The sequence below is a fragment of the Mustela lutreola genome, chromosome 3 (genome assembly GCF_030435805.1).
Source record: "Mustela lutreola isolate mMusLut2 chromosome 3, mMusLut2.pri, whole genome shotgun sequence".
Lineage (NCBI taxonomy): Eukaryota > Metazoa > Chordata > Mammalia > Carnivora > Mustelidae > Mustela > Mustela lutreola.
This window is the reverse complement of record NC_081292.1, coordinates 189067183-189093407: the sequence shown is the minus strand read 5'-3', so window position 1 is coordinate 189093407 and position 26225 is coordinate 189067183. Positions and strand designations below refer to the sequence as shown.

The 26225-nt window shown below is 32.5% G+C and overlaps 1 protein-coding gene across 1 annotated transcript in view; it reads right to left on the bottom strand.

The window, feature by feature from the left end:
* The window catches only part of ERBB4 (erb-b2 receptor tyrosine kinase 4), a 1180328-nt gene that overhangs the window by 223278 nt on the left and 930825 nt on the right, over positions 1–26225 (bottom strand). Inside the window, exon 16 of the mRNA XM_059168147.1 lies at positions 23307–23381. Coding sequence (XP_059024130.1) covers positions 23307–23381 — 75 coding nt within the window. The remainder of the gene's footprint in view (positions 1–23306; positions 23382–26225) is intronic.

Below are 26225 nucleotides of genomic sequence, written 5' to 3'. Positions count from 1 at the left end.
TAAACATAGCAAAAGTTCTGTTCAAATAAGGGGAACATGAAATCTAACTGCCATCAGGTATGGGGCACCTGGCTGGCTCAGTCAGAAGAGGAACAACTTTTGATCTCAGGGGTCATATGTTTGAGCCCTGCATTAGGCACAGAGATTACTTAAATAAAACCTAAATAAAATAAAATAAAATAAGATTAAAAACTACCATAAACTATTCATGAGTTTTATAGTGCATATAGTATCACTAACAATTCTCTTCATTTTCAATAAGAAATAATGTAAGAAAAATGAAAATATTAAAGACATTTTGTTCAGATATAGAAAACATTCCTTTTATAGCGGTAAATTTGAGGCTTATTTGGTCCTATGTATTACCCTTAAATTAAAAAAAAAAATAGTTTGCCTCCCTTTCTGAACACTATATAAAAAACCAATGATGTACTATATGTTCGCTAGCTGAACATAATAATACAAATAAATAGACTAAACTTTTTACTCTAAGAATGGCTGCATATTTTTAATTGAAATTTATTTTTATATATACTGTCTATTTTCACTATAACTATGTAATGTACATGTTATAACCCACATATAAAATAAAAAGAAACAGACTTAGGAGAAAAATTAAGACATCTAGATAAGGTCAAATGTAATAGTAATGCTAACATTTTACATCTTGGGAACTCAAGTCCATTAATTTTTCAGCTATATTATGTTGTCTCTTTCCAAGTTTGACTTGCTAGAATTGGTTTTTAAGGTAGATTGACAATTCAATATATTTTTCTTCAATATCTTTTTGAAAATAGAGACTAGAAAATGCACATAAATTAATTTAGGGTTCTAATAGACTTTTTGATTTTATATTTAGTTATACCTTACTATTGTAATTCTCATTGGACTATCATTTTATCTGTCTTGCTATGTTCATCATGGTTTTAGTTTAATAAATCCTTTATGTCTTTATGGAAAATTTTAGGTGACCTTATTCTTTAATTAGCTTTATTTTATTTTCTCAATGAGAAAACATTTAGGAGGATTTTTTTGGCTTATAAAAAACCCCTGGATTTCCTTTAAAAAGAAAGCAAAGACAAGCAGTATCTATCATTCTAGTTACAGTGCCTACTCACTGTCTGTTCAGTCTTCCCCAAAGAGGTTCAGATTTGAAACAAGAGACCTTGAAACACTAGGAAACACGGAAATTCCCCAGAAGATGTTTTAAGTGTTATTGCCTAGGGCAAGGAGAACCACATTAATGTGTTGTTTTTTTCCCCCTATCTCCTCCTGCAAACTGTGCTTTTGGTAACCCAGAATTCCACCTGCTCTATAAATATGACACATCTTTTCTTTTTGAGCAAATATAAGTGATTTGGGTCAGACTCGGGTAGACATCAGTTTTCAGTTACAGTTTTTACTTGATGAAACCTAGGGAATTACAGTATATCTCTACCCTTTGGTTAGGATTATGGAGTCTTCTATTACATCCTAAATGTAACAAAAATGTAAGTGCTGAAGCAAATGAATCACAGAATACTCGGCCTCTTTCTTTCTAAGCAAATTTGACTTGTCTTCAAGTGATAAATTTTTCCCAATATTTTAAAAATATGTGAATATTACAGATTATTCAATAAAGCAGTGCTATAGAGTATTTCAGTAGAGATTTTACCATTAAAGCAATATATAAATATTCTCTGGATTCTTTTATCTCTAGGATTAGCCTCTGAGAAAAATTTCTAACGGTTTCATGTAATTTCTTCCTTCTCTGTATTCTCTCTATTTGTAATTTCATGCTTCTCTCTATCTATGGGTTTTGTTTGCTTGTTACAATTTTTCAGGTAATATATATACTTGTAGATTTGATTTTGGGGACAGACATTCATATGCTTAAAGACACCATTCTGAGGATATATATAATCCATTTATGAATTTTTTTCAGCTTTTTTGAAGTAAAATGAAAAATATGGGTTTCTACAAATAGATTTGAAAGGGAATTAGATTGGAAATAATTTTTTTTCAATAGGTTCTTCTAAGAATATAGCTGAATTTTTGGAACTTAGTATTTTTCATACTTTATACCTATTAGACAATATCAGCAATGTCTGTATTAGTATAGCACTTTATGATCATCTGTATCAGTGTATATAGAAATGTATTTAATGCCACAAACAGAATATTTTAATTTTTTTAATGTTTAAGAACATTTAATTACAAAATACATTATCTACTAAGTATTCCATTCTATTACCTGTTCATTACATAGATATGGTAATCTGCGGCAATATGCCAAAGGATTAAAAAATTGAGGATAAACCTTTTACAACTTCAGCTGTGATTCCTATCAAAATTGTTTAACATGATAAGGACTTTATTAGTTTTATAATAGAGTAGATAATAGTACCTAAATACAACTATAAAAAGGAAAGTGGGGGAGGTTGGTACCATTCTTTGTTCCCATATGTTAAGATTTTTCTTCACCTCAAAATCCCCAGAATTCTAGGCACTATAACTACAGATACCTGTGTTGTTAACAGACATGATATTCTATTGGTAAATTACCTCTTCTTTTTCTATCAAAGCACTAGGGGGTACATTTGTGTCAGGTTTATTGAGCACAATTACATAATACAGATTAAAGCAGCCCCATTCTCAGAGGATTCACAAACCAATTTTTTTTTTTTTTTTTTTTTTTTTTTTATAAACATATATTTTTTATATACATATATTTTTATCCCCAGGTCTGTGAATCACCAGGTTTACACACTTCACAGCACTCACCAAATCACATACCCTCCCCAATGTCCATAATCCCACCCCCTTCTCCCCAACCCCCTCCCCCCGGCAACCCTCAGTTTGTTTTTTTTAAGTAATGATTTGACTTGTTCTCTTTGTATACAATTTTGTACATAAAACATCTTTAAACATTTAATATGCTTTTCAGACACCCCAATTCTTGCATTAGACTAAAAAGTTTTTAAAAACAGAAAGAGGAAGTAAGGAAATGTCTTTCTTCAGAAATATCACTCTTTTCAATTTAGACGAAATGTTTTCCACAATTTTTGCCCTGCTGGGCAGCCTAATTTCCTTTTGAGGGGACCTCCAAAGGTTCTCAGAGGAGTAGGCAGCCTGAATCAATTCTTAAGATTTGGATGAAATGAGATAGGGGGAGACTTCGAGAAGTAGGCACAGTCATGAGGAAGATGCCAAGATTTGGAATACCCATGTAAAGCCATTGAAATTTCTTGCACAGCGAAATAATAAAGCTACTTTTACTACATGTTTTATGTGTGTATGTCAAATAATTCTACCAACATAATGGATGTGTGATGAATCTGAGGTAGCTTGTACAACTTGCCTAAGGTCAAAAGCATCCTAAGATAATGGTCAGAATTTAAATCTTTGCATGTTTTGCTCCAAAGCTTGTCTATTCTATTCCATTAACATATGAATGCATGAGTATATTACATCAGTGGAAGAAAAATAAACCCATGCTTTTATGGGCCATTTATTTATAACAAAGGAACCAAGTAATAAAATGGGGAAAGGACAGCATTGTCAAAAAATGATGTTGAGAAAACTGCACATCCAGATGCAAAAGAATGAGACTGGACCATTGTGTTCTACCACACACACAAAATAACTCAAAATGACTTGAATGTAAGAGACTGGAAACCACAAAACTCCTAGAAAAAAAAATAAGTGGTAAACTCCTCGATATGTCTTGGCAGTGATATTTTGGATTTGACACCACAAAGAAAGGCAATAAAAGCAAAAATCAACAAGTGGGTCTACTTCAAGCTAAAAAACTTTTTCACAGCAAAGGAAACTGAAAAAAATGAAAAGGCAACTTGCTGAATGAGAGATAATATTTGCAAATTATCACTGATAATGAGTTAATACCTAAAATATACGAAGAATTAATACAACTCAATTTTAAAAATCCATTTAAAAAATGAGCAAAGAATCTAAATACACATGTTCCCAAAAAATGATATAGAGGAGACCAACAGGTACATGAGAAGATGTTCAACATCTTTAATCATTAGGGAAATGTCAATTAAAACCACACTGAGATATTATGTCATACCAGTTAGAATGACTATTATCAAAAAGTCACAAAATAACAAATGTTGACAAAAATGTGGAGAAAAGGAAACCCTTTCTCCACTGTTGAGTTCACTGTTGATAGGAATATAAAATGGAGTAGCCATTAAGGAAAATAGTATGAAGGTTCCTCAAAAGATTAAAAATAGAGCTACTGGGGCACCTGGGTGGCTCAGTGGATTAAGCCGCTGTCTTGGGCTCAGGTCATGATCTCAGGGTCCTGGGATCGAGCCCCACATCTGCCTCAGCATCCCTGCTGAGCAGAGAGCCTGGTTCCCCTCTCTCTCTGCCCGACTCTCTGCCTATTTGTGATCTCTCTCTCTGTCAAATAAATAAATAAAATCTTAAAAAAAAAATAGAGCTACTATATGATAAAGCAATTCCACTTCTGGATATTCATTTAAAGACAATGAAAACATTAATTCATAAAGATATATGTACATCCATGTTTACTGCAGCATTCCTTATAATAACCAAGATATGGAAACAATGTAAGTGCCCTTCAATACATGAATAGGTAAAGAAGATGCGATACACACACACACACACACACACACACACACATACACACACGGAAGAATATTACTCAGCCATCAAAAAGAATGCTTTTGCCATTTATGACAACCCGATAAACCTTGAAAGAATTATGCTAAGTGAACTAAGTCAGATAGAAAAAGACAAATGCCATATGGCATCACTTAGATGTGGAATCTAAAACAAAAACAAACAAATAAAAGAAAACAATAAAAAATGAGCTTATAGATACAGTAAACAGATTCGTAGTTGCCAGTTGTAGAAGATTGGGGGATGTGAAATGGGTAAAGTGTTAGGAATCAAAAGTACAAATTTACAGTTATAAATAAGTTATGGGGACGTAATACACAGCATGGTGACTATAGTTAATAATACTGTATTGTATATTTGAAAGTTGTTAAAAGAGTAAATCTTAAAATTTCTCATCCCAAGAAGAAATAATTTAGTAACTATATATGGTAACTGATGCTAACTAGAATTATTGCAGTGATCATTTGGCTATAATATAAATATTGAGTCATATTGTATCTTGGAAGCTAATATAATGCTTTGCCAGTTCTAGCTCAAAAAATGTCAAAAGAAATGTTTAGAAAGAAACAATTTAGAAGATTTTTCTCCTTTTAAATAAGAGTAATAAACATTATAAAAGGTAGTATTTTAGAATTTCGTGTACTTGAAAAATAAAAAGAGCACACATACAAAATAGGTTAGAAAGATTATTCTCGCAACAGGTTGTAAGATCGACAAGAGGGGAAAAGAAGTTTTCAAGACTAGTTAACTATTTCAAAAGTCCTCTTCAGTGACAATGAGGGGCAGACTGGGGAGGTATACAGGACAAGACAGAAAAGTAGCCCAGCAGTAGAAATGTTAAAAAAGTACATAGTCAACAGTGAGGAGAGACAAAAGAGTGGTCACTCGGGTGAACGGAAGGCTGATGATGGCATTCATTCACATGGGAAAATCAGGAGAAAGACAATATTTGGCAGGGATAGTGTTGAGTTCTTCTGATCTATGGACTTGAGGTCCTGAAGGATATACAGGTGTATTGTCATCATTTAAATCTACTTTCAACTTTCTGTATCCACTTGTTTCCCCTCTAATTGCAGGACATTTACCTGTGTTGATTTTATTAATATCTCTATCTTTTTAATTAAAGAAAGTTACAGATAACATAATGTCATTTCCTTTGGAGTTTTTCAATACTTTATTTTTTCCCTGGGAATTCTAAACATGCAGAGGACGAAAAGCATGATTCCTGAGAGCTTTTTCCTTTTCATTTCTCTCCCTCTCTCTTTCCTTTTGCTTCCCTGAGAGATTGTTATTTTATATGATTTGATTTCTCTCATTAAGGTGGATTCTGACATTTCAAAGTTTTTGTTCATATATTTTTAATGACCTTTTGAGACCAATCATTTGCAGGCATTACACAGTTTTAAAAAGTTTAATACATTTAAAAATCCTGTTCACACTCTCGTACATGGGCTTTCTTACCTGAGTAACACAGGCTGGAGTCACATGACTTCGTAAGCCTATATGGATGCCCTTGTTACTTTTGAGCCCTGATGACATCCCCTTTTCGGAGAATTTAGAGTGTGGTGTTAAAAATTATAACTTAAAGAGTTCTTCAATGGAAAATATACCTAAACATACCTATTCTGAAAGAGACCATTTCATATTTTTGTGTGGGTGATCTGGTAATTTTCATAGGAACAACCTATGCTCCAGATATAAAGTACTAAGTGCTGATAAATGGCCTCAATTTTATTGCCGTCTCTGTGACATAATTCTTTCCATTTTGCTATTGTATTTACAAGAGTATCTCTCCTTAGCACTCCATGTCTCTTTTCTATATTCCCAGACTAAATGTGATTTCATTATCTATAATTATTCCTCTCGGACTATTTTTTTTTTTTTAATTTCCCAGTAAATTTTAAGCCTCCTAATGGTAGGAACCATTATTTCTACTTTTTTATTGCTCTATAACTTAGACTAACATTCTCTAAAAACTTCTCAATAATTATCATTAAATTAATCAAATAGCACATGAGATATTAAGGTGATAGTATATTTAAGGCAGATGCAATTATTCTACTTGAGACTTTTTAGTATTTGGGGACGGTTGTGGAAATATGATTTTTTTCATTTATTTTCTAAATAGTCATCTGTAATTGCACATTTCATTTACAGTCTCTTGATTCTTGAACTGATTCCCATCACATTTTTATTCTCTACCTTTCCACTAAATCAGCTCTTGTCAAAGTTACTAATGGTTTCCTTATTGTCAAATCAGAGTCATTTCTTAGACCTAATCTTAACCAATCACTAACATTTCATATGAGTGGTCACGTTCCCTTTCTTAAAACACTTGAATTCCATCACACCACTTTTCTCTAGTCTTTGTTGGTCTGGCCAGTTCTTTTCATTCATTTTTGTTGCTTTGTCCTTCTCTGACCTCTAAACATGGGAGAGTCCCAGGACATAAACAATGGATTTCTTCACTTCTCCACTTACATATTTACTTCCTAGAGATATCATCAATCTCTTTAACTATGTAATGATAAGCAGATTTATATCTGCAGTTGACACCTCTCTTCTGAATTCAGGTACAGCTTACCTTTGAACAACACAGAGGTTAGGGTCACTCACTCCCTTCCACTCCCTCTGCACTGTGAAAAATCCACGTATAGTTTTGACTGCCCCAAAACTTACCTACTAGCAGCCTCTTGTTGACCAGAAGCCTTACCAATGACATAAAACAGTCAGTTAACACACATTTTGTGTTACATGTATTATATACTATATCCTTATACTAAAGTAAGCTAGGGAAAAGAAAACTGCTATGTAGAAAATCAGAAGGAAGAGAAAATACATTTATAGCACTGTACTATTAAAAAAAATCCACATGTAAGTGGAACAGCAGAGTCCAAACCTACGTTGTTCAAGGATCCCCTGTATATCCAATTACCTACTTGACTTTTCTACTTAGATATCTAACTTCCTAGCTTTAGCAATACCAAAATTAACTTTCATTGCAACACCCTTTTCCCCCCAAAAAAGGATTGCCTGCTTCTCCCTGATTTCTCCTATTTTGGCAAATGGCAATTTTATCTTTCCATTTCCCTCCATATTCCACATAATTCAAGCTAACAAAAAGTTTACAAACACATGATCAGATTCTTGCTTGTTATTACAAGCTTGTTATTATGAGCATTTCTTCTTTCCTTAAGTATAATCTATCACTTCAAGGGCAAATATTCATTATTTCTAATATATAACATTTACTTCTAACTTCTAACTTCTATCCCATGGGATACACTGACTTCTGGTTTAATTTGCCTCTTCTAGGAGTTCTAGAATAAAGTTATACTTTTAAGGGTTTTTATTTACAAGAGCAGTGTAAAACTTTCAAATAACTTTAGGGAAGTAAATGGCTATGTGTACATATTAGAGCTTAAAGGTAAAATAATTGTATTTCTATTTTTAAAAGTAAAAATATAAGCTTTTTAAGTGCTGGAGCTGTGTCACAGTCATCTTTATACTTCTTTGGAGGCCAGTTTATTGTCGCTTAAAAAGAAGCACTAAATAAATAACTGTTGTATGAATAAATAACTCAGTGAATGGTGTACTTATATAAATATTTACATATTATTTTATGTTAAGCTAACTCTTAAAAGAACATAAATTTTTAACAGTTTAAGAGCTTCCTACATATTTTTAAACTTAAAAAAATAATTGGAAAATATTTCTAATGAAAAGAAAATAGGAAGAGGTATTTATTTAATGCTTTTCTGAAGCTTATACATGTTTAATATTTGCTTATTTCTGATTTCAAAGTGTTGGCAGAATAGCATTTTCTCCAAAAAGTGGTAAAGCTAACCCTCAGACCAGTTGTTATTCTTATTTGCCTGTTTTAGCTTAGTTCATCTCTCACCAACCCCCTTACTGAATCGAAGTCCCTGGTTGATTAACCCAACTGTCATTCTTCACCTCCTGCTCCCTAACATCTTCAAATCTAGTGATTGTTAAAAAGCTAAATAACTTCCCCATTCTCTGTGCACCTTGGTATGAATATATAACAAATTTCTGACCAAGGGAGGAAAGCAAAATTTTGCAAAAGGAATTGCTGAGGTCAAACAGGTACAGGTGATTAAACCTGTCCCTTGGTAGATCCAAGGACCTACCAAAACAAAGATAAGAACATGACCCTGATGTTACTGATCTGTGGAGACAATGGAACACTTCCGGCACTTCTAGACTTCCATATATTAAAGAATAATTCACACAACTGTTTGCTCAAACCACTAATGTCGGGTTTTATTTTACTTGTAACCAGCTAGCCCCTTATTGAAAAGGAACTATGTCTAGATTTTCCATGTTTTCTTTCTTTTCTTGCATTGAACTGTCAAATGCATTATCCCCCAGCATAATCAGATTTTGAAAAAAAAAAAAAAAAAAAAAAGGATGAAACACATAGCCTTTCCCTTTCCAGAAAACAGTTAAGAACCCTGGGACTTCTATTACGTCTACTTGGTTATCATAGTCTCTTATTTACTAGGCTGTACCTACATCAGTCTTGAGTGAACTCTTTTTTGGGGAGCAGGGGAATGTCCTACACTTTTACAAGTAAAACTAAGTAGAAGCTTGTAAAGCTTCCTCAAAAATGTAGTTTCTGAGATGTGTTTAATGAACAGCACAACATGTTCACTGTCATCTGTTTTCAAGTAATGATAAAGTTCAAAAGTGGTAAGATGTTCTCTTAACTTAAAACCTCAAACAAATATCATATGGGATGGTCAACAAAGAGAAAATGAAGAAAACAGTGTTCTTCATTAGCATTTAATTTGGCAAAACACTAATATCCAATTTCTCTAATTCCTGGGTCCATAGTAGTCTGGAAGTAATCCAAGGGGAAAAATGAGAGGGTGAGGCTGTTTCTGTCTCTCTCTTTGAAAATACTCTACAGAAGACTTGGAGAAAAGACACATCCTCTCTGCAAAAACTTTTGGTCATTGCATCCCACTTTAATGTTTTTAGCATAGGATGGTTTGCTTTTGTGTTCTAAGGGGAGTTTTATTGTGACTGAGTTCACAAAAATGTGTTCTAAAGCATCTAATAACGATGTTTAGCAATATAATGCCTATTTAAACTTATATAAATGCCTAATCTCTAATTAGAATGCATCTTAATTATGGAGAAGTCCATTTTTTTCTAAAGCCATTGCTTAGAAGAGTATAAACTCTTTTTCAGATGTTCTGGATACAGATTTAGAATCACCAGATTTTATATATATATATATACACAAAATCCACACACACATACACATACATATATTTATACACACACACACACATATATGTATATATATGTAAATCTAGGTAAATTTAAGCAATAATGAAATATATAAAAGCAAAGCAATCTTAGACTTTGCTTGAAACCAATATAAAAGAAATCATTACCACTGGGGAAAACAAACAAACATATACATCTACATGAACCAGACTGTCTTTCTAGCTAGAATATTAATTTTTAATCTATTATTTATTTTATATTATTTAATTATGTATACTATTAACAGTAGCTCATATTTTATGTTGTTTATTGCTTTGGACAACTAGAAGAAGATATTTTGATATTTCTTTGTTTTATAAATAATTATTATGGAAATAATCTAAAAGTAGTATGGATTAGACATATTATTTCTTTTACATTTCCTGACTGATGCATTTCTACAAACTTTCATGTTCTACAAACTAAACATCTTTATTTTCCATCTGGAATATTACCAAGGCAAATGTCTTACCTTTACTTATAATCATGCCATCCAAGTTCATGCAAAATTTCAGGTTTTCTTAGGTCAAGAAGAGAGAACAAGAGATAGTAGTAAATAATCCCTAACTTCACTCTCTGACACTGAGCTGGTTGTTGGAGAACACTATTACCTCTTCTTGAGAGCATCTTGGGATCATTAAGTATATTAGTACTTTAGATACTGGCAAAACAATAAAAAACAAACAAAACAATCTAAGGAACACAACTATAATTTTAAGATTGTATGTAACAGGCACCAATTTGTAAAATCCATGCCAGTTGTTCGTTATTGTCAAGTAATGACAGTAAGTAAAGTACAGCAAGAACAAAAGAGAGGGAAAGAGAAAGTGAGAGAGACAGAAAAAAGGGAGAAACCCTTTGAACAAACATAGTCTTAGTATTTTATAAAAAAGGTTTATGCATTACTATGACTTACTAAGTTATTATTAGTTTTATTTACTAATTATTTCAAAACTATATAGGATCAATGTCATCCTACTGAATTGTTGAAATATTAAAGATCTATATATGTATATCTGTCCATCTTGGATTACTTAAAACCAATTAGGAAATCAACAAACTTTGAAAGAAGGTTAAAGTTCCTTATCTGTCAAGTCCTCTCTATAACATGATTGATGGCACCATAGAGAAAACAATAGAAGATATTTCTAAATCATGCAGTCCTTGGCAACTTTTGGTCAAAGATTTTCAACCATACTTTAATGGAACACATCTGATTTTGGATAAATATAAAAATGATTTGCTATAACATTATATATGTATATATTATAAATACATGGAAACAAAATGAGACTGTAACACAAATATTTCCTAACTTAAATGTTTAGTTCTGTAATTTTAATGTGTTGCCTATTTTGACTTTTTTGAACCATGATTAGCTAATTTGAATGATAAAATTGAATATTCCCATGTATTTTAGTTGATACCTACCTAAATACACTTTTTATAATGCCACACACACACACACACACACATGTTATTTCCTAATTTATAAAAGCACAAAATTAGGAACAGCCTATTTTTAAATACAGGCTCGGTGGCAAATCAATGCTAGGGAAAACAATGCAACCATAAAAAGAAGGAGTTACAGCTCTTGATCTGGAAAGCTGCCCATACTGTTTCATTGTGAGTCATATAACCTGCTGAGCAATGTGTGGACCCTGTTCCCATAACTGTGAACAAACAAAACCTTTAATATTGTATATATGTGTTAGTACATGGATAAAGGTGTGAAAGGATAAACATACATAGATACACACACATACGTCTATATTTAATACATTGAGAATGTGTTTTATAATTTTAAATTGCATTTTAAAATGTATTGAAGACAATAATTAATCTTAAAGAAAAACAAGAAGGGAAAAAAAGAAATTCCTAAATTAATTCTAGTGAGTTTTAACCAAGAAGATGATGAATTCTACCTTTACTTGCTTTAGATTTAAAAGAGAGGCATATAAAACAAATGGGTAACAGAAGAATCATTGCTTGAGGATAAATTTAGACACATCAATATAATCAAACCCAAAGATATTTTATGTAAGGGACTATTCATCATCATTCCTTACTTAAGAACATTTAAAAAAATGAAATAGGAAAAATATTTCATATGATTTCCTGATATATTAATGTTCTGTTCCTGCACAATTGCACGCACACACACAAATTGATGATGTTTGTAGTAATGATGCAATTTGGAGTAATTGTTATATATCAGCATATTGCAATTATCACTACAGATATTGAAATCTGTTAATTTCTCAGAACACATACAGGATGCTGTTAGATTCTGATTAAATATTTAACAGTCTTCTAATTTAATGAGTCCAGAGTCTCTGATAGCAAACCACAACCTGTTATTTCCCATGCAAAAAAATAAAATAAGGTGACCTTCAGTTGAATACATGTAAAGCAACCCATTGCAAATTATTGATGATTTAAGAATTAGTAACAGAATATTTTAAATACAAAATATTAGCACAGTTTATATTTGAATTTAGTATTTCAAACCGTCACTCTTTCACACATACACACACGGCAAAACATAGCCTCCTCTTTCTTGGCAAGATGACTTTACAAGTTCAGAAAGAATATAGAACATTAAAACAGAAACTCCCACAGCCTTGTTCTACCTATCTGCATCTTCTTTCTCTGTCTTCTATTTATTCTCTCCTAATAAAACAGTGGCAAGGGTTTTGATCGCCACGTAATCTTTTCACATTTCCTTTGTCCCTAATTCTAGCTTTTTCAGGAGAGTGCTATGATTGATGATTTCTCTCTCCTGTGTCTCTAACCTTTCACTCTTTACAGAGTCTTCCAAAACAGACTCAGATTTCATCCATCTTCAAGTACGTTTCTCTTGATAATATTTCCTCTCCAACTGTTTCCCTCTCTCCTTTCCTTCACATGTAAACTTCCCAAAAGATATAAACACTTGACTCTGTATTTCCATAATATTATTCACTTTGGTTCTATGCCTATATATGGAGAGGCTTCTATATCTGTACATTAAATTTCCCATTTAGCATCATTTGGATCTGTCAAAATCACCCCAAATTTAATACATCCTCAAATAAGTTCACATTGAGTTTATTACCCTTTTACTGTGCCACATCTCGATTACTGTTATCAACATTCATTCTACTTTGCAAGCCCGAATAATTAGTAAGTTTCTTCTCTTAATTACTTCATACGCAATATATATATATATATATATATATATATATATAACTTCCAGAGTCTTTATTTCAAGTTCTCTAGTTTTCAGTTTCCCTACAATGGTATCCCTAATTCAACAGTGCGTGATGGCACTGGGATATACAGCCATTGACCTTACCATGTTTTCATTGTACATGAGTCTCCCTTATAAACCAATTTTTCTTATTATTCAACTTAGTTTTTATGACCCTTTGCTGTTATCATTTCTTCCACATAGCCTTAACCCAATGGTCTCTAGCTTCTGTCGTAAGTGCTCACCTGGCAAAACTTCAGTCCTGGGTAAACCCATATTTCCAAGTACCCATGGACAATCATAGCATAGCTGAATTAAGCATAACACCACCAACTGGAATCATTCTAATTTATAACTAGAAATCTTCAGGGGACCTTCAGCACTGCTAGCATTACTGTACATCTAGGATGATGTATTTCTACTTTTGATAGACTATTAAATCTTCTCTTTCCTAAAATTCCCAATATTACCTCCCATACTCTAGGCTAAGATGAGGACATCATCTTTTTGTTCCTTTAAAATGAGGATAACCTATGAATTGCCTAATCTTCTCACCATCAAATCCACTATCTACCTGCATATTTCCCTATATATTCTAAATCCTTTCCAGTTATGGATGTACAATCTCTGCTTCTTTCTGTGACCAACTTTTTCACTTCAGTGCTGGATTCCATCAATAAAGAAATATTTTGCCTGCAGTTGTTCATTATATTCTGAAATATAACTTTCTTCTTTATTCTGAATCATTCCTACCACTTTGTAAATATGTTACAATTTTTCCCACTTAAGTAAAACAAAAAATCACACTTTCTCTTGATTTCATTTTCAACCTTTATAGCATCTCATTCCCCTCTGTCCATTTGGCTTCCAGCATGCCTTTTTTTTTTTTTTTTTTTTTTGGCTTTTCTTCTATCCCTAATCCCTCTCTGCCTCAGTCTCCTTTGTTATTGTATTTTCTCTTCTCTTTTGCTCTTTAAATAATGGAGTATCCTTAGGCTCATTGCTTAGTTTTCTTATATGATTAGTATGGAAGGATAAACATACATATATACACATATCTCAGTATATGTGTATACTTTGTGGAATTTCAACCGATGTTATGGATTCAAATATGACTGATGATTCTGACCCCACTCTTGAACTGCAGAGTATTGTAATTATATGCGCAGGCGAAATTCTCACTCAAATATCAAATAAACATCTCAAGCTTATTATAACCCCAACATAATCTTTCATTTTCCTCATAAAGTGTTTTTCCACTTCCTTCTGAGTCTTCATTTTAATTTATGACATCACTTTTCACCCAGTTACTCAAGTCAAAAACCCAAGGGTCATTGTTTATATTTTTCTTTTCCTTACCACAACCATACACTCCAATCCATTTACAATTTTCTTCATAGTAAATATATAATTATAAACTATTTTTTTCTCTTCTCTACTGTAAATTTCATGATATTAGGGATTATGTTAATTTTCTCTCCATTCTCTCCTTATTAACATACAGTATATATTAACTTATTATTAACTGTAAGTTAATAAATGTAGTTATTTACTGTAAGTTATTAACATACAATAAATACAATGAATGTTTATTGGCTGGTTACTGTTGAGTAGCATATAGGTAAGAGAGGGGTTTCTTCTTTGTTTTATCCTTTCAAAAAACAAGTAAATATAATATGTTTGATTGTATCAACAGTGGGAAAAATTTTAGCAGAAATCATTTTCCACCTTGTTAAACAGAACCAAGTGATACACAATCTAGGATTCATACTTTATCATCTGATCTCATTGCTACTCCCAATCAACCTTCCCCCATCCCACACATCCTATGTATGAACTAGGGAGGAATATCTAAAAGTAAAGCCTGATAAAGCTCACCACTCTATTATCTGTTATTTTATTGCTGAGTGTCAATAAAATTTTGATTCTTATTTCCACCTTTAGTAGGTGAGTCTGGGGACAACAGCATTATGGAATTAGTGTCAGGTCTGATGGAAGTAGTTCTCATATGGAACCACAGTAGTTTTAACAAATCTCTCCAGAATTACAAGTTACTGTCACTTTAGAAAATATTTCTAAAAACTGAGCCTATATTTATTCATAAATTTCTTAGATTGGTCAGTGCTCTATTAAAATATATATTGACATTATGTTACCATTACACAGGCTTATATCCTTAGGTCCTGGGAAGCACTGCACTATCACGACCAAGCAATGCCAGATGTATTAAACTAAAATATGCTCTGTGAGGAAAAGCAATATAAAATCCTATACATTGGATGAAGGCCTAATAGGTAAAAGTTGGGACTAAAAGAAAGATAATGAGTAAAATTGTTTAAGTAGGCTATAAGATACTCAATCATCCTCATCGTAGGAATAGCTGTTAACTGTTCTTCCATTTGGGAACCAGCCTAGTAGAAAGAAAGAAATGTGGTTCTAAGAATCAATCAGACACACTGAAGCTCAAATTTTTGACCTGACATTACTAACTAAGTGATCTTTGGTAAATTGCTTAATTACTCTGAACCTGTTTCTTCATTTGTAAAATGATAATGGTAATAATTATTTTTATATGCTTATCATGAAAATAGATGTGATAATGTAGCGCACCTAATAGATACATATTAGGATTTTTTTCTTAAAAAAAAAAAAAGAATGGCAAAAACAAGCTCTAAATCTGAGAAGATTTTAGAAAAAGCAACACTATTCTGGGAAAAATAACAAGAATTGGTTTTGGTTTGGTTTGATTTGGCGCTTTGGTTTTCCCATTGGTCCTTTCTATCTTGGTGCATAGGACAATGTTGTTATCCACTCTGGGATTTGAATTTGGGACTTGACCTTTGGTATGTGGAATCCAGAGGTTCAAGAATGAAGATGCTTTGGAAAAAAAATTTTCTTTGTTCATTGAAAAAAATTTCTTTTTCATTTCAACAAGTAAACTTTTTATCGTAAGAGGTTTTTGTTATTGCTGTTTTATTTTTACTCTACTAAAAGCAACTATAATTATTCCATAAATGACTCAAGCATATGGAATGCTTTACTCTGGGCAATCGAACAGAATGACATAAAAATTGCAATGGCTACAAGCATTCAGAAGTTTATTAGAGGTGGGTTTCCCTTTCCTTATCATTCATTCTTTAGTACTGAGTTACTGTGAAATTGCAATGAAATTATATCACTTTGCGTTTGAGGGAGGATGGTAGAGGAGAATGAAATCACTGTGAGGAATTTCGTTGGTAAATCAAAGAGCTCCCTGTTAATTAGCTCCTGCCTACAACATAGTATGGAAAAATAATTGTATGTTTATGAAAGAATGATTAGGTAGAAAGAATGATGAGGTAATAAGAAAAAAGCACAAAGAGAGCAATTTGAGTTAATATCTACCCATCATTTTATGTAACCACATCACAGAAGGGGGTCCCAGTTAATTGGATTCCTTTAGTTAAATAGGAAATATGAAAAAAAAAACACAAAAGATATTTAGGGTCTAATACAATGTATACCTAAGTTACATGAGGGATAATTTTGATTCTTTTCTGGATATATATATGGCAGGAATTAAAATAGAAACTTCGACTTACACTTAAAAAAAAAATCTTTCTGCTTAAGTGTTGTTCTTTTGACACAAAAATTGAAACAATATTTTAGTAGAAATAATTGGTTACAAAGTGCAATTTTAAGAGAATCTGCACAATATAATTCCAAATCCATTCAATCAATAGTATTTGGCTATATAGATAGGAAGGCATTGCCTTACAACTTTCAGCAATTTACTGATAATTTTTGTGTGAGATGTTAGTAGGGGACCAAATCAGATGCCATATTTTACATAGATAGGTGATAGATAAATAGATAGATATGGTTATAAATATAGATATGTAAATTTAGTAAAGTAAATATATAATAGTAAATATATAAATTTAGACATAATATATTTAGTTCTTAGTTCTTTGAAAGAATGAAGTACTTTCTCTTTACTGTGGATTATATTGTTCATTTTGCCATATCCGCTACTTTTTTCACTTCCTCTGCATATGTCAAAACATCTCTAAATGTAGTATCTACAGAAATGTTTGCAAGGGGTTTGTATTTTTAGTTGGATGCAATTTAGATGGCTCTTAGTGAGGAGGTTTTTGTTAGAAGTGAGTGTTAGGAGATAGAATTTAATACTTCCTGTCTACTAAAATCCCACATTAAAGTCCTGAGTAATACTGATAATATACTTCCACCCCTAAATTGTATTTTATAAGAAAATAATGCCAGGGTCATATCTTGGAATAGCACCTGTGAAGTACTTTTAAAACTATAAATATTTGTCTAAAGGAAGGGGCAGAGGCTTCAGGAACATATTTCACTCATTTGCTTTCATTTTTAATAAAAAAAAAAACTACTGGATAGTCTGTAATGAATTCAATGAAGCTTAAGATGCTTTGAGATCATAGAGTATAAGCAGTCCTGATCTCTTTACAAATCAGCAATTAATAATTATAAAATATTATAATTTCTATACCATAGAAAGATGCTTATAGGAAAGAGTGAAAAAAGTATTCATAATGGATCACTCAACCCACTGAATTTTTTATCTGACCCTTAACTAGTGTAATCAACATCTTACAGTTCAATAATGCTATTTTTAGATTTTTTTTTTTATTACAATCCTAAAGTCAATGCTCTTAAAAGTCTCTTTTGACTTTCAACCTTAATTGTGACTTTTTCTGGTCACATTTTTACAGTTAGTAGGTTTGAGTATAATATTAATGTTTCTAGGATCCGTAAAAACTTTGGTAACAATGTGTGAACATTTTGATGTCAAAAGAAAGTCACTGATGCAACCTTATGCCACTAAACAGTTTTATTTAAAGCAACCATGTGCAACTATACAAACTGTAATTAACACTATTTAGCAGTTTTACTCTTGTCTTGAAGTGCTTTGATAATTTTTGGTATTTTATATGTACTGGAAACCGTGGGACACAAATCAGCTGGAAAAGAAGAAACTCACACACTCTCCTTCACCTCTTTGAACTCTCTTAAATTCAAAAGTAAATTTAATACACAGAATGTGGGGGACTGAGGATAGACTTATAATAAAAAGCCTGAGTACTTTTATTTATTGGACTTAAGGATCATAACACAACTGCCACTCATCTAAGGAAACCATCTATGGGCTGTTTGACCATTTGATATGGACGTAAGTTATGAACTAAGTTCCTTGAGGACAAAACAAACAAAGAAAAAAGATTGTTCCATTTGTGAAAGTGGTGCCAAGAATATCACATCATCTCTCTCATATACCACACATGGGTCACACTGCTAAAGGATAAACTGTTATGTGACCTCTTAGGTAATAACGACTATACCATAAAATAAAAGTGTGATATGGGCATTAAAATGTGACAGGAATATAAAACGTTTCAAATATCTGCCTATGTGAGATTTAAAGAATTATACTGATTTCAGTTACCTTATTTCATATGGTAAAGCATCTAGAATAATTGAATTGGAGCGAATAGCCAGATAAAAATTTTTGAACAGTTAGCCAGTAGTTTTCATAATTTCTGTCACAAACTCAAAAAAGAATTACTAGTTTAGATTTTGGATTGCTAACTAATATAAAGAAAGGTTTTGCTTATTGAGATGGACAAATGTGGGCCCTGATGGAGGAGAAACTAAGATTATAAAAAAGCTTTCGATATATATTTGACAAAGAAACTAAAGTAGAATAGAATTGGACACTTTCTTCTATTGCAATCTATATGAAAATAGCTTGTGTGAAAGCTCAAATAAATACCATAAAAAGAATAATAAATGAAAACTTGCTGAACATATTTCTTTACAAGATTCTTGACGGAAAAGGGAGAACAGCAAAGGTCAATGCTATTTTTAAGGCATTTAATTCAGATAAGGAGAGTATGGAGAAGTTTGGAAATTCAAGTATTATTTTCATATTCTAGGAGACAACAGAAAAAAAAAAAATTCCCTCCTATGCAATCTTCCTGGAAGAAATTCCAGCAACAGCCTGTAAGGTAAACGGAGTGTGGAAAACCAATTCACAAATTGCAGGCTTGGGAAAGAATAACACTGCTTAGAAAATGAAAGTCGATCAAGATTGGAAACATTTCACCTGTTTTCATTTAAATCTTCAATCTTTTTTCCTGCTGGTTTAGGATACAGAATACAACATAATGGGGCAGCAGGGAGTAAGAATTCTAAATATTTCAAAGTGGCCACATTGCCATGCTCGATGCAATTTTCTGTGACTAAAAGAAAACTAGGCATTTGGGTAATCTCCCAGTTAAAACATGGTTCAGGAAACTTAAAAGAGTTATTGTCGCCCATGTGTTTTATCCCCCTATTATGTAAGATTTACTTTAATCAATTAAGAAGCTTAAAAAAACTATCACAGAAGTTAAAAATGGAAAATGAACTGAAATATTACTAGACTGGTCCCCTGCTTTCAATTCAATGTGTACCTTTCAGAGACCTAAGCATTTATTGCAATAATAAGAACACAAAAATAAAGTTACTTGTTACTTACACTTCTCATCCAATCCATGACAAAATACTCTGTGCTCATATACACTTTTCCAAGGTGTCCAAGTTAAGTATTTCATGTCAATTCCAAATTGCCTTATAAACAGCCTGTGATAAGTCAACTAATTCTGACAAGTCAACACAACTGAAGGAGAGTCACACTGCTTTAAATTTAAGTTCAAAAGAGTTATTAAGTAAAGATATCCAGAGTTTCTAAAAGAACAATTAGCTCCCTCTTACCAATTTTTTTGAGATAATTATACTTAGAAGTGTGATACAAAATTTAAATGCTTAAAAGCTGAGAAATTTTGATATGTCAATTTTTTAGTTACTGAACTACTGGATTTATGCCCTACTGATAATAAAATACCAGTAGAACATAACCCCATGAGACTTCCAAAAAGATTACATTCCCAATATTTCAACTAGACACATGACTACCACCAGTGAACACAGATTTAGATAAGAGCTCCTGTACACTTAATCCTCATACCAATCATATGAGGTATATGAATTTCCATTTTAAAAATTACCATTATCATCCCCATTTTACAGATAAGAAATATGGTAGTGCAAATACCTGAACCCAGGCCTTCAAATTTGAAAACTTCTGCTCTGTACAAAGGCCTACAGGTTAAATGTCCTGCGAGTGATGGGCTGAATTATATTATCTATACTCTGTTACCAGACGTGGTTAGCAAATTGTGACAAAGCTAATCTGAATTAGGTGTTAGTTGAGACTATAGGGAATGGCCTAAGAACCTAGGCAAGATAGGATTGAAAATTCTCAAGCTACTTTTGTTTAAGTGTTGAAAATATTAAATCTATAATAAGATACACTATGATTTTGAGCGTCGAAAACCACTAGTGATCTACTACTATGGTTTTAACCCTTTCTCTGTCTCTGCATATGTCTTTACCTATGACACGCTGTTGTCCAAACCAGTGGCCCTCCTTAGGGCAGTGATTCTTAAGGTAAAGAAAGAAATATCCTTCCTTCCATCAAGGGACCTGCCATAAGGGGTAGAGAGATTTTTCCCTTCCCTCTAGGAATTATGTTCCCCCATCCCCAACATTTAAAATCCTTGTTCTATAGCAAAATAATATATCACATTTACTGTGATTTATCTGGGGAAGACACTATTCTATGGACTCAACCAATCCTCACAACCAATTTATAATCCTATTTTATATATGAAGAAAGTAAGTCTCAGATAATTGAAGGCACTTACCCAAGGTTAAATATCTAAAAATGATAGAGCCCTTGCTTTGGACCTAGAAAAGCTGATTCCAAAGATTAATCACCACTCAATCACCACATTATAATGCCTCTCCTTAGTTGGCTGGAATAATTATAAGAAAGTCATTAAATCAAATGTGGAAACACTCTTCAAAATCATATTATAGTGACTTCACCAAAGTCTCAGGGAGGAAAATTATTATTATTTTTTTTAGGAAAATTATTTTATAAATACAGGAACAATCTAAAATGTATCTTGGTTTATAAAACTGAACTTTGGACCTTAGGCACTCTCTTTCTCTTTCTCTCTCTTTAGTCATTTTTTTCCATAATTTTAAATCTTGCTCTAAATAACAGTATTAACTAGTCTGAGTTGATCCCAAATGCCAAAGTGCCACTGTTGTATAAATCATTTATATCTACAGCACCCTTTTGAAAAAGAATTTAAATAACCTATTAATGAGACATATCACTTATTTGATTATTCTAAAAATTTTTAAAGGCTAAATAACATATGATTGAAAAAATATGACTATAATGACACAGATGAAGCTCATAATTATAATGTTTAGCAAAAGAGACCAGATACAAAGAATATATATGTATGATTCAATTTACATAAAGTACAAAAACAGGCAAACTGGTGTTAGCATTCAGGACAATAGTTACCCTTGGAATGGGGCACAAGAGTGTTTCTGTCTCTGGTACTATTCTGTTTCTCGATCTGGCTGATGGTTACATAAATGTGTCATTTAGAGAAATTCACTGAGTTTTATACCTTTATTTTGTGTACTATTACACTATATATGTTAAATTTGAAATAAAAAAATTATATCAAAAAGCAGCTGTCATTCTGCTATTTGTAATTTAGCACTACTTCCTCTTTTTCAAAAGACAAGATTAATTTGCTTCATAAAGAAAGTAAACAAGGAGTACCTGGGTGGTTCAGTCCGTTAAACGTCTGCCTACTGCTCGGGTCATGATCTCTGGGTTATGAGATTTAGCCTGCATTGGGCTTCATCCTTAACAGGGGGTTTGCTTGAGATTCTCTCTCTCCCTCTACCTCTAGTCCTCCCCTACTTAAGGTCATGCACATGCATTTTCTCTCTCAAATAAATAGTCCTTTTTTAATTTATTTGGCAGAGATCACAAGTAGGCAGAGAGGCAGGCAGAGAGAGAGAGGGGGACGCAGGCTCCCTGTCGAGCAGAGAGCCCGATGCGGGGCTTGGTCCCAGGATCCTGGGATCATGACCTGAGCAGAAGGCAGAGGCTTAACCCACTGAGCCACCCAGATGCCCCAAATAAATAGTCTTAAAGAAAAGGAAAGCAAACAATATTTCTACATAACATTGTAAAGTTACTCTTTTCCTAAATATGTTTTAAAAAGTCACATTTATTGAGATATAAATTATAGACACCAAAATTCATCCTTTTAATGTACTGACAGCACATACATTTATATACCCATCGCCACTGTCAAGATATAGAATAATTCCATCAGTGCCCCAAATTCCCTCATGTCCATTGCAACACTGCCACTGGCAACACTGACCAATTTCCTGTTTCTAGAGTTTTGCTTTTTTCAGAATGCTATACAAATGGAATCATATGGTATGTATTCTTTCAAGTCTAGTTTCTTTCCCTTAGCATAATGCACTTGAGATCCATCCATGTTTTGCATATGTCATTGGTTTCTTTCTTTCTATTGCTGAATAGCATTATAGCTTAGGCTATATGTGATATATCACAACCGAAGAACACATGATAGTTTCTAGGTTTGGTGATTTTGAATAAAGACAGTATAAACATTCATGCATAGGTTTTTGTATGAATCTGAGTGATAGGTTTTGTTTTTTTCTTAATTTTAACTTGTACTTTCACTTGCACAAAGTATTTGCTGTAGTGCCTTTAGTCTACGGTAATTCTGAAGCCTAGAGAATACACCAACCAGCTCAAAATAATATAAAACCAGAAAATGAATCAAATTAAACAAGAAACAGCTTACAAAAATAGATCAACTTTCACAAATTCCTCTCTTAAAAATATTTCTTTTTGCAGTAATCACAAAATTAATAAGAAATGTTCTATTAAAATTCTAGATTAATAAATCAAAATCCTGTTTAAGTTGTATAAAGGTAAAATTCAAAAACTCTACTGATTTGGATTCTAAAATTATAACAAATAAAGAAAAGGGGGTTAAGAAATGTGGTTTGAAAAGTAGCATTGTATGCTTATTTCATAACTTCCTAATTTAACATATTATAAATTTCACCCAACCGGTTAGTATTTTTTATCCATGATAATTTGGAAAGGATTTGAGTGACAAAATGGAAACATGGTAGATGTTACCTAGCATGTTGTGGTAAAGTGGAATGGCCCGTCCAAGGATAATAAATGCAGTCATGACTAGTGGGACCGCTACACCTGCAGGCAATTACAGAACAGAAAACATCATTCTCCATCCCCAGTGGCATGCACACACATGCACCAGTGCTCGCACAAGGAGCCTTGGAGGAAGAACATGGGAAGCAAGCACACCAAGTACCTATCCATCAGGCCGATGCAGTCTTCAATACTTGAGCCTATGCACCTGCAGAAGATCCAAATTTAAAAAATACAAGGAAAGAAAAATTAGTCATTGTTAAAAAAAGAATCACTAAGATAAACCTAATTGTTTCAAATTCTTAATAATGGTTTTTAGACAATTTGGAACACTCTTGAATTTAAAGTCAGTGAGAAGATTATTGCTTGATGGATACAGAGAAGTAAGTTGCCAAAACCACCTAATGGAATGCAAAGAAACATGTCCACAGTAAAGAAAATTGGACCCTGTTTCTGTGGATAACTTCCAAACCCACATAACTCACTTCTAATACCTTGAATTCATTTGCATCATTCATGAGTATATATCTAGCTAAATAATTTGATATTTCGAAAGTTATAATTGGTTTCATGTATACAGTTTCTTCTAAAAGGACTTAAGCTTAAGTAAAACTAAAATCAATAAAAAAGGAAACATGAGCTATTTAGTATAATATAATAACCTGATGTTAATGCTCATTAAAGATTGATTACGGCAGAAAATGAGTTAACACATTTTAATGCTATTCTTATGGATACTTTACATAATCACATTATTCCATTCCTTGGTTGTGACTGTTTTTAAAACATATTTATCTGTAAACATGAATTCATTTAAAAAGCAAATTAACTGGTTTCACCACATTCCAGTTTATCTTGACACTCTCTTTTAAAAGAGCAAACAGAAATGGGTTTTTAAACTGCCATCATATTTAACTGAAACAACAGCAAATAAATAAATACTCTCCAAGGAAATGAATATACTAAGAACCAGTTCAGTAAAGAATTTACTGAGATCAACATTTAAGTGGAATCATAAAAGTACACAAAATCCTAATGTACAGTCCGTAGAATTGCATTTTGAAGTATTATGGAAATATTGCTTCTCCCATTTTCCAATGGACTTAAATTGGATTTCTTTCCCTTCTCTCTCATCAAATACATATAGCTCCAGTGCATTATCAAGATTCCCTCTACAATTATGATTTATAGAACTGTCTCATTCTGCTGATCCCAATTTTTTTCCCCAAACTATAATTCTAAAACTGAAAAAGAAGCTGAAGTTAAAATCACCATATAATGAAATAATAAGATGCTTGTGTATAAGGCCAGGCTGCCCATTATATCTTTAGATAATTCTTAAAATTGGTGAACTAATATAACTATATAAAATAACAATTAAGTCACTGTTTCCTTGCTTCACCAATATCAGCTGTAATATTAATACTAGGTAGAAAGATGTTTTCTTTTTGAGGATTGGTTTTGAACTTGCCAGAAAAAAAAAAATTCAATATACAGAAATATAGAGAACACACCATGAAAAAAGTATTTTAAAAAAGCAAATGGGAAATAAAAATAAAAATTTATAGCACATAGCATTGAATTAATATAATCCATAACCAAAACCATTTTTAAAATGGAGAAAGTAACTACTAAAAATGTTTCCAAATTGTCTTATATTGTTTTCTATTTGTTTTATTCTGAAGAACTTATTTTTTTCTAGGTCCCAATTATATCTTCTTCAAAATGCTTTTTTATACAGTATTGCCATTTTGTAACATTAATAGTCTATTTCTTATTTCCAAGTAGATATACACTGAAAAGCTATGAATAGTTTACAATTTGTGTGTTTATAATAAACTTTGAAAGATAAAATATTTGAAAGTAAAATTCAACTTGAGGAGAAAGTGTGAATAATGAAAGATCTTTATTCATCCATTAAAAAAAAAAATAACCATTTGCATGCCTACTAAGTGTTGCTATCTTCTAGGAGCTGGAAGGGAAAAAAAAAAAAAGATGAATTAGACAGTTTTCCTGCTCTTAATGAGCTCACAATTTAATGAAGGAAACAGATGCATAACCAGATGTATATTATATAATGTGATAAATATAATAAGAGACATGAAAGAGTGGCTTAAGGGAGCATAGCAGAGGGATGCTTGGCTTCAGAAATTCATGGTAATCCTCATGGAGAAGACAGAATGCTGAAGTTCAGGGTGCTGAGAACCAGAGTTGGAGTAGCAGTGATTTCTAAGGTAAGGAACAGCAGGAATAAAAGCATAGATCTGAGGCAATGTAGAGTGCACATAATTCTGAATAGTCAGGGAGCAAAACATGAGGCAACAGGGAGAGGTAAAAGAAGCGAGATCATTAGACTGGAGTCAGAATTTGAAGGCTATTTGCTTTAGGGGCAAACTTAATGGAGAACCACTGCAGGGTTTTAAAGAAGTAAGGGATTTACTGCACTTGTGTTTTACATGGACCTCTGCCCTGTGAAGGCTAGTCAGGTGGGATCCAGGTAGACTGCTCTGGCACAGACTGTTTTAGTCTATGTAAGATGAAAAAGGATTAAACTTGGGAAATGGCAATTAGGACAGAGGCGGGGGGAGGGCAGATTCAAGAAATAATCTTGAAAATAAAAAATAAAAAATTAAAAAAAAAAAGTATAGAGGGAAAAAGAGAAGCTGATGGCTGATCTGATGGTAGAAGAGGAAGAGTCAGAGGAATTAAACATGACTCAAATGTCCATCTATGAGAGTAGTAATACCATCAGTGAGAGAAGCCAAGAGGAGGAACAACTTTCTGTGTGTGTGTGTGTGTGCGCGTGTGTGTGTGTGTGTGCGCGCGTGCGCACGTGTGTGTTGGAGGAGGAGGGGTTGATAATTTCAGTTTTATGTATCTAGTGTG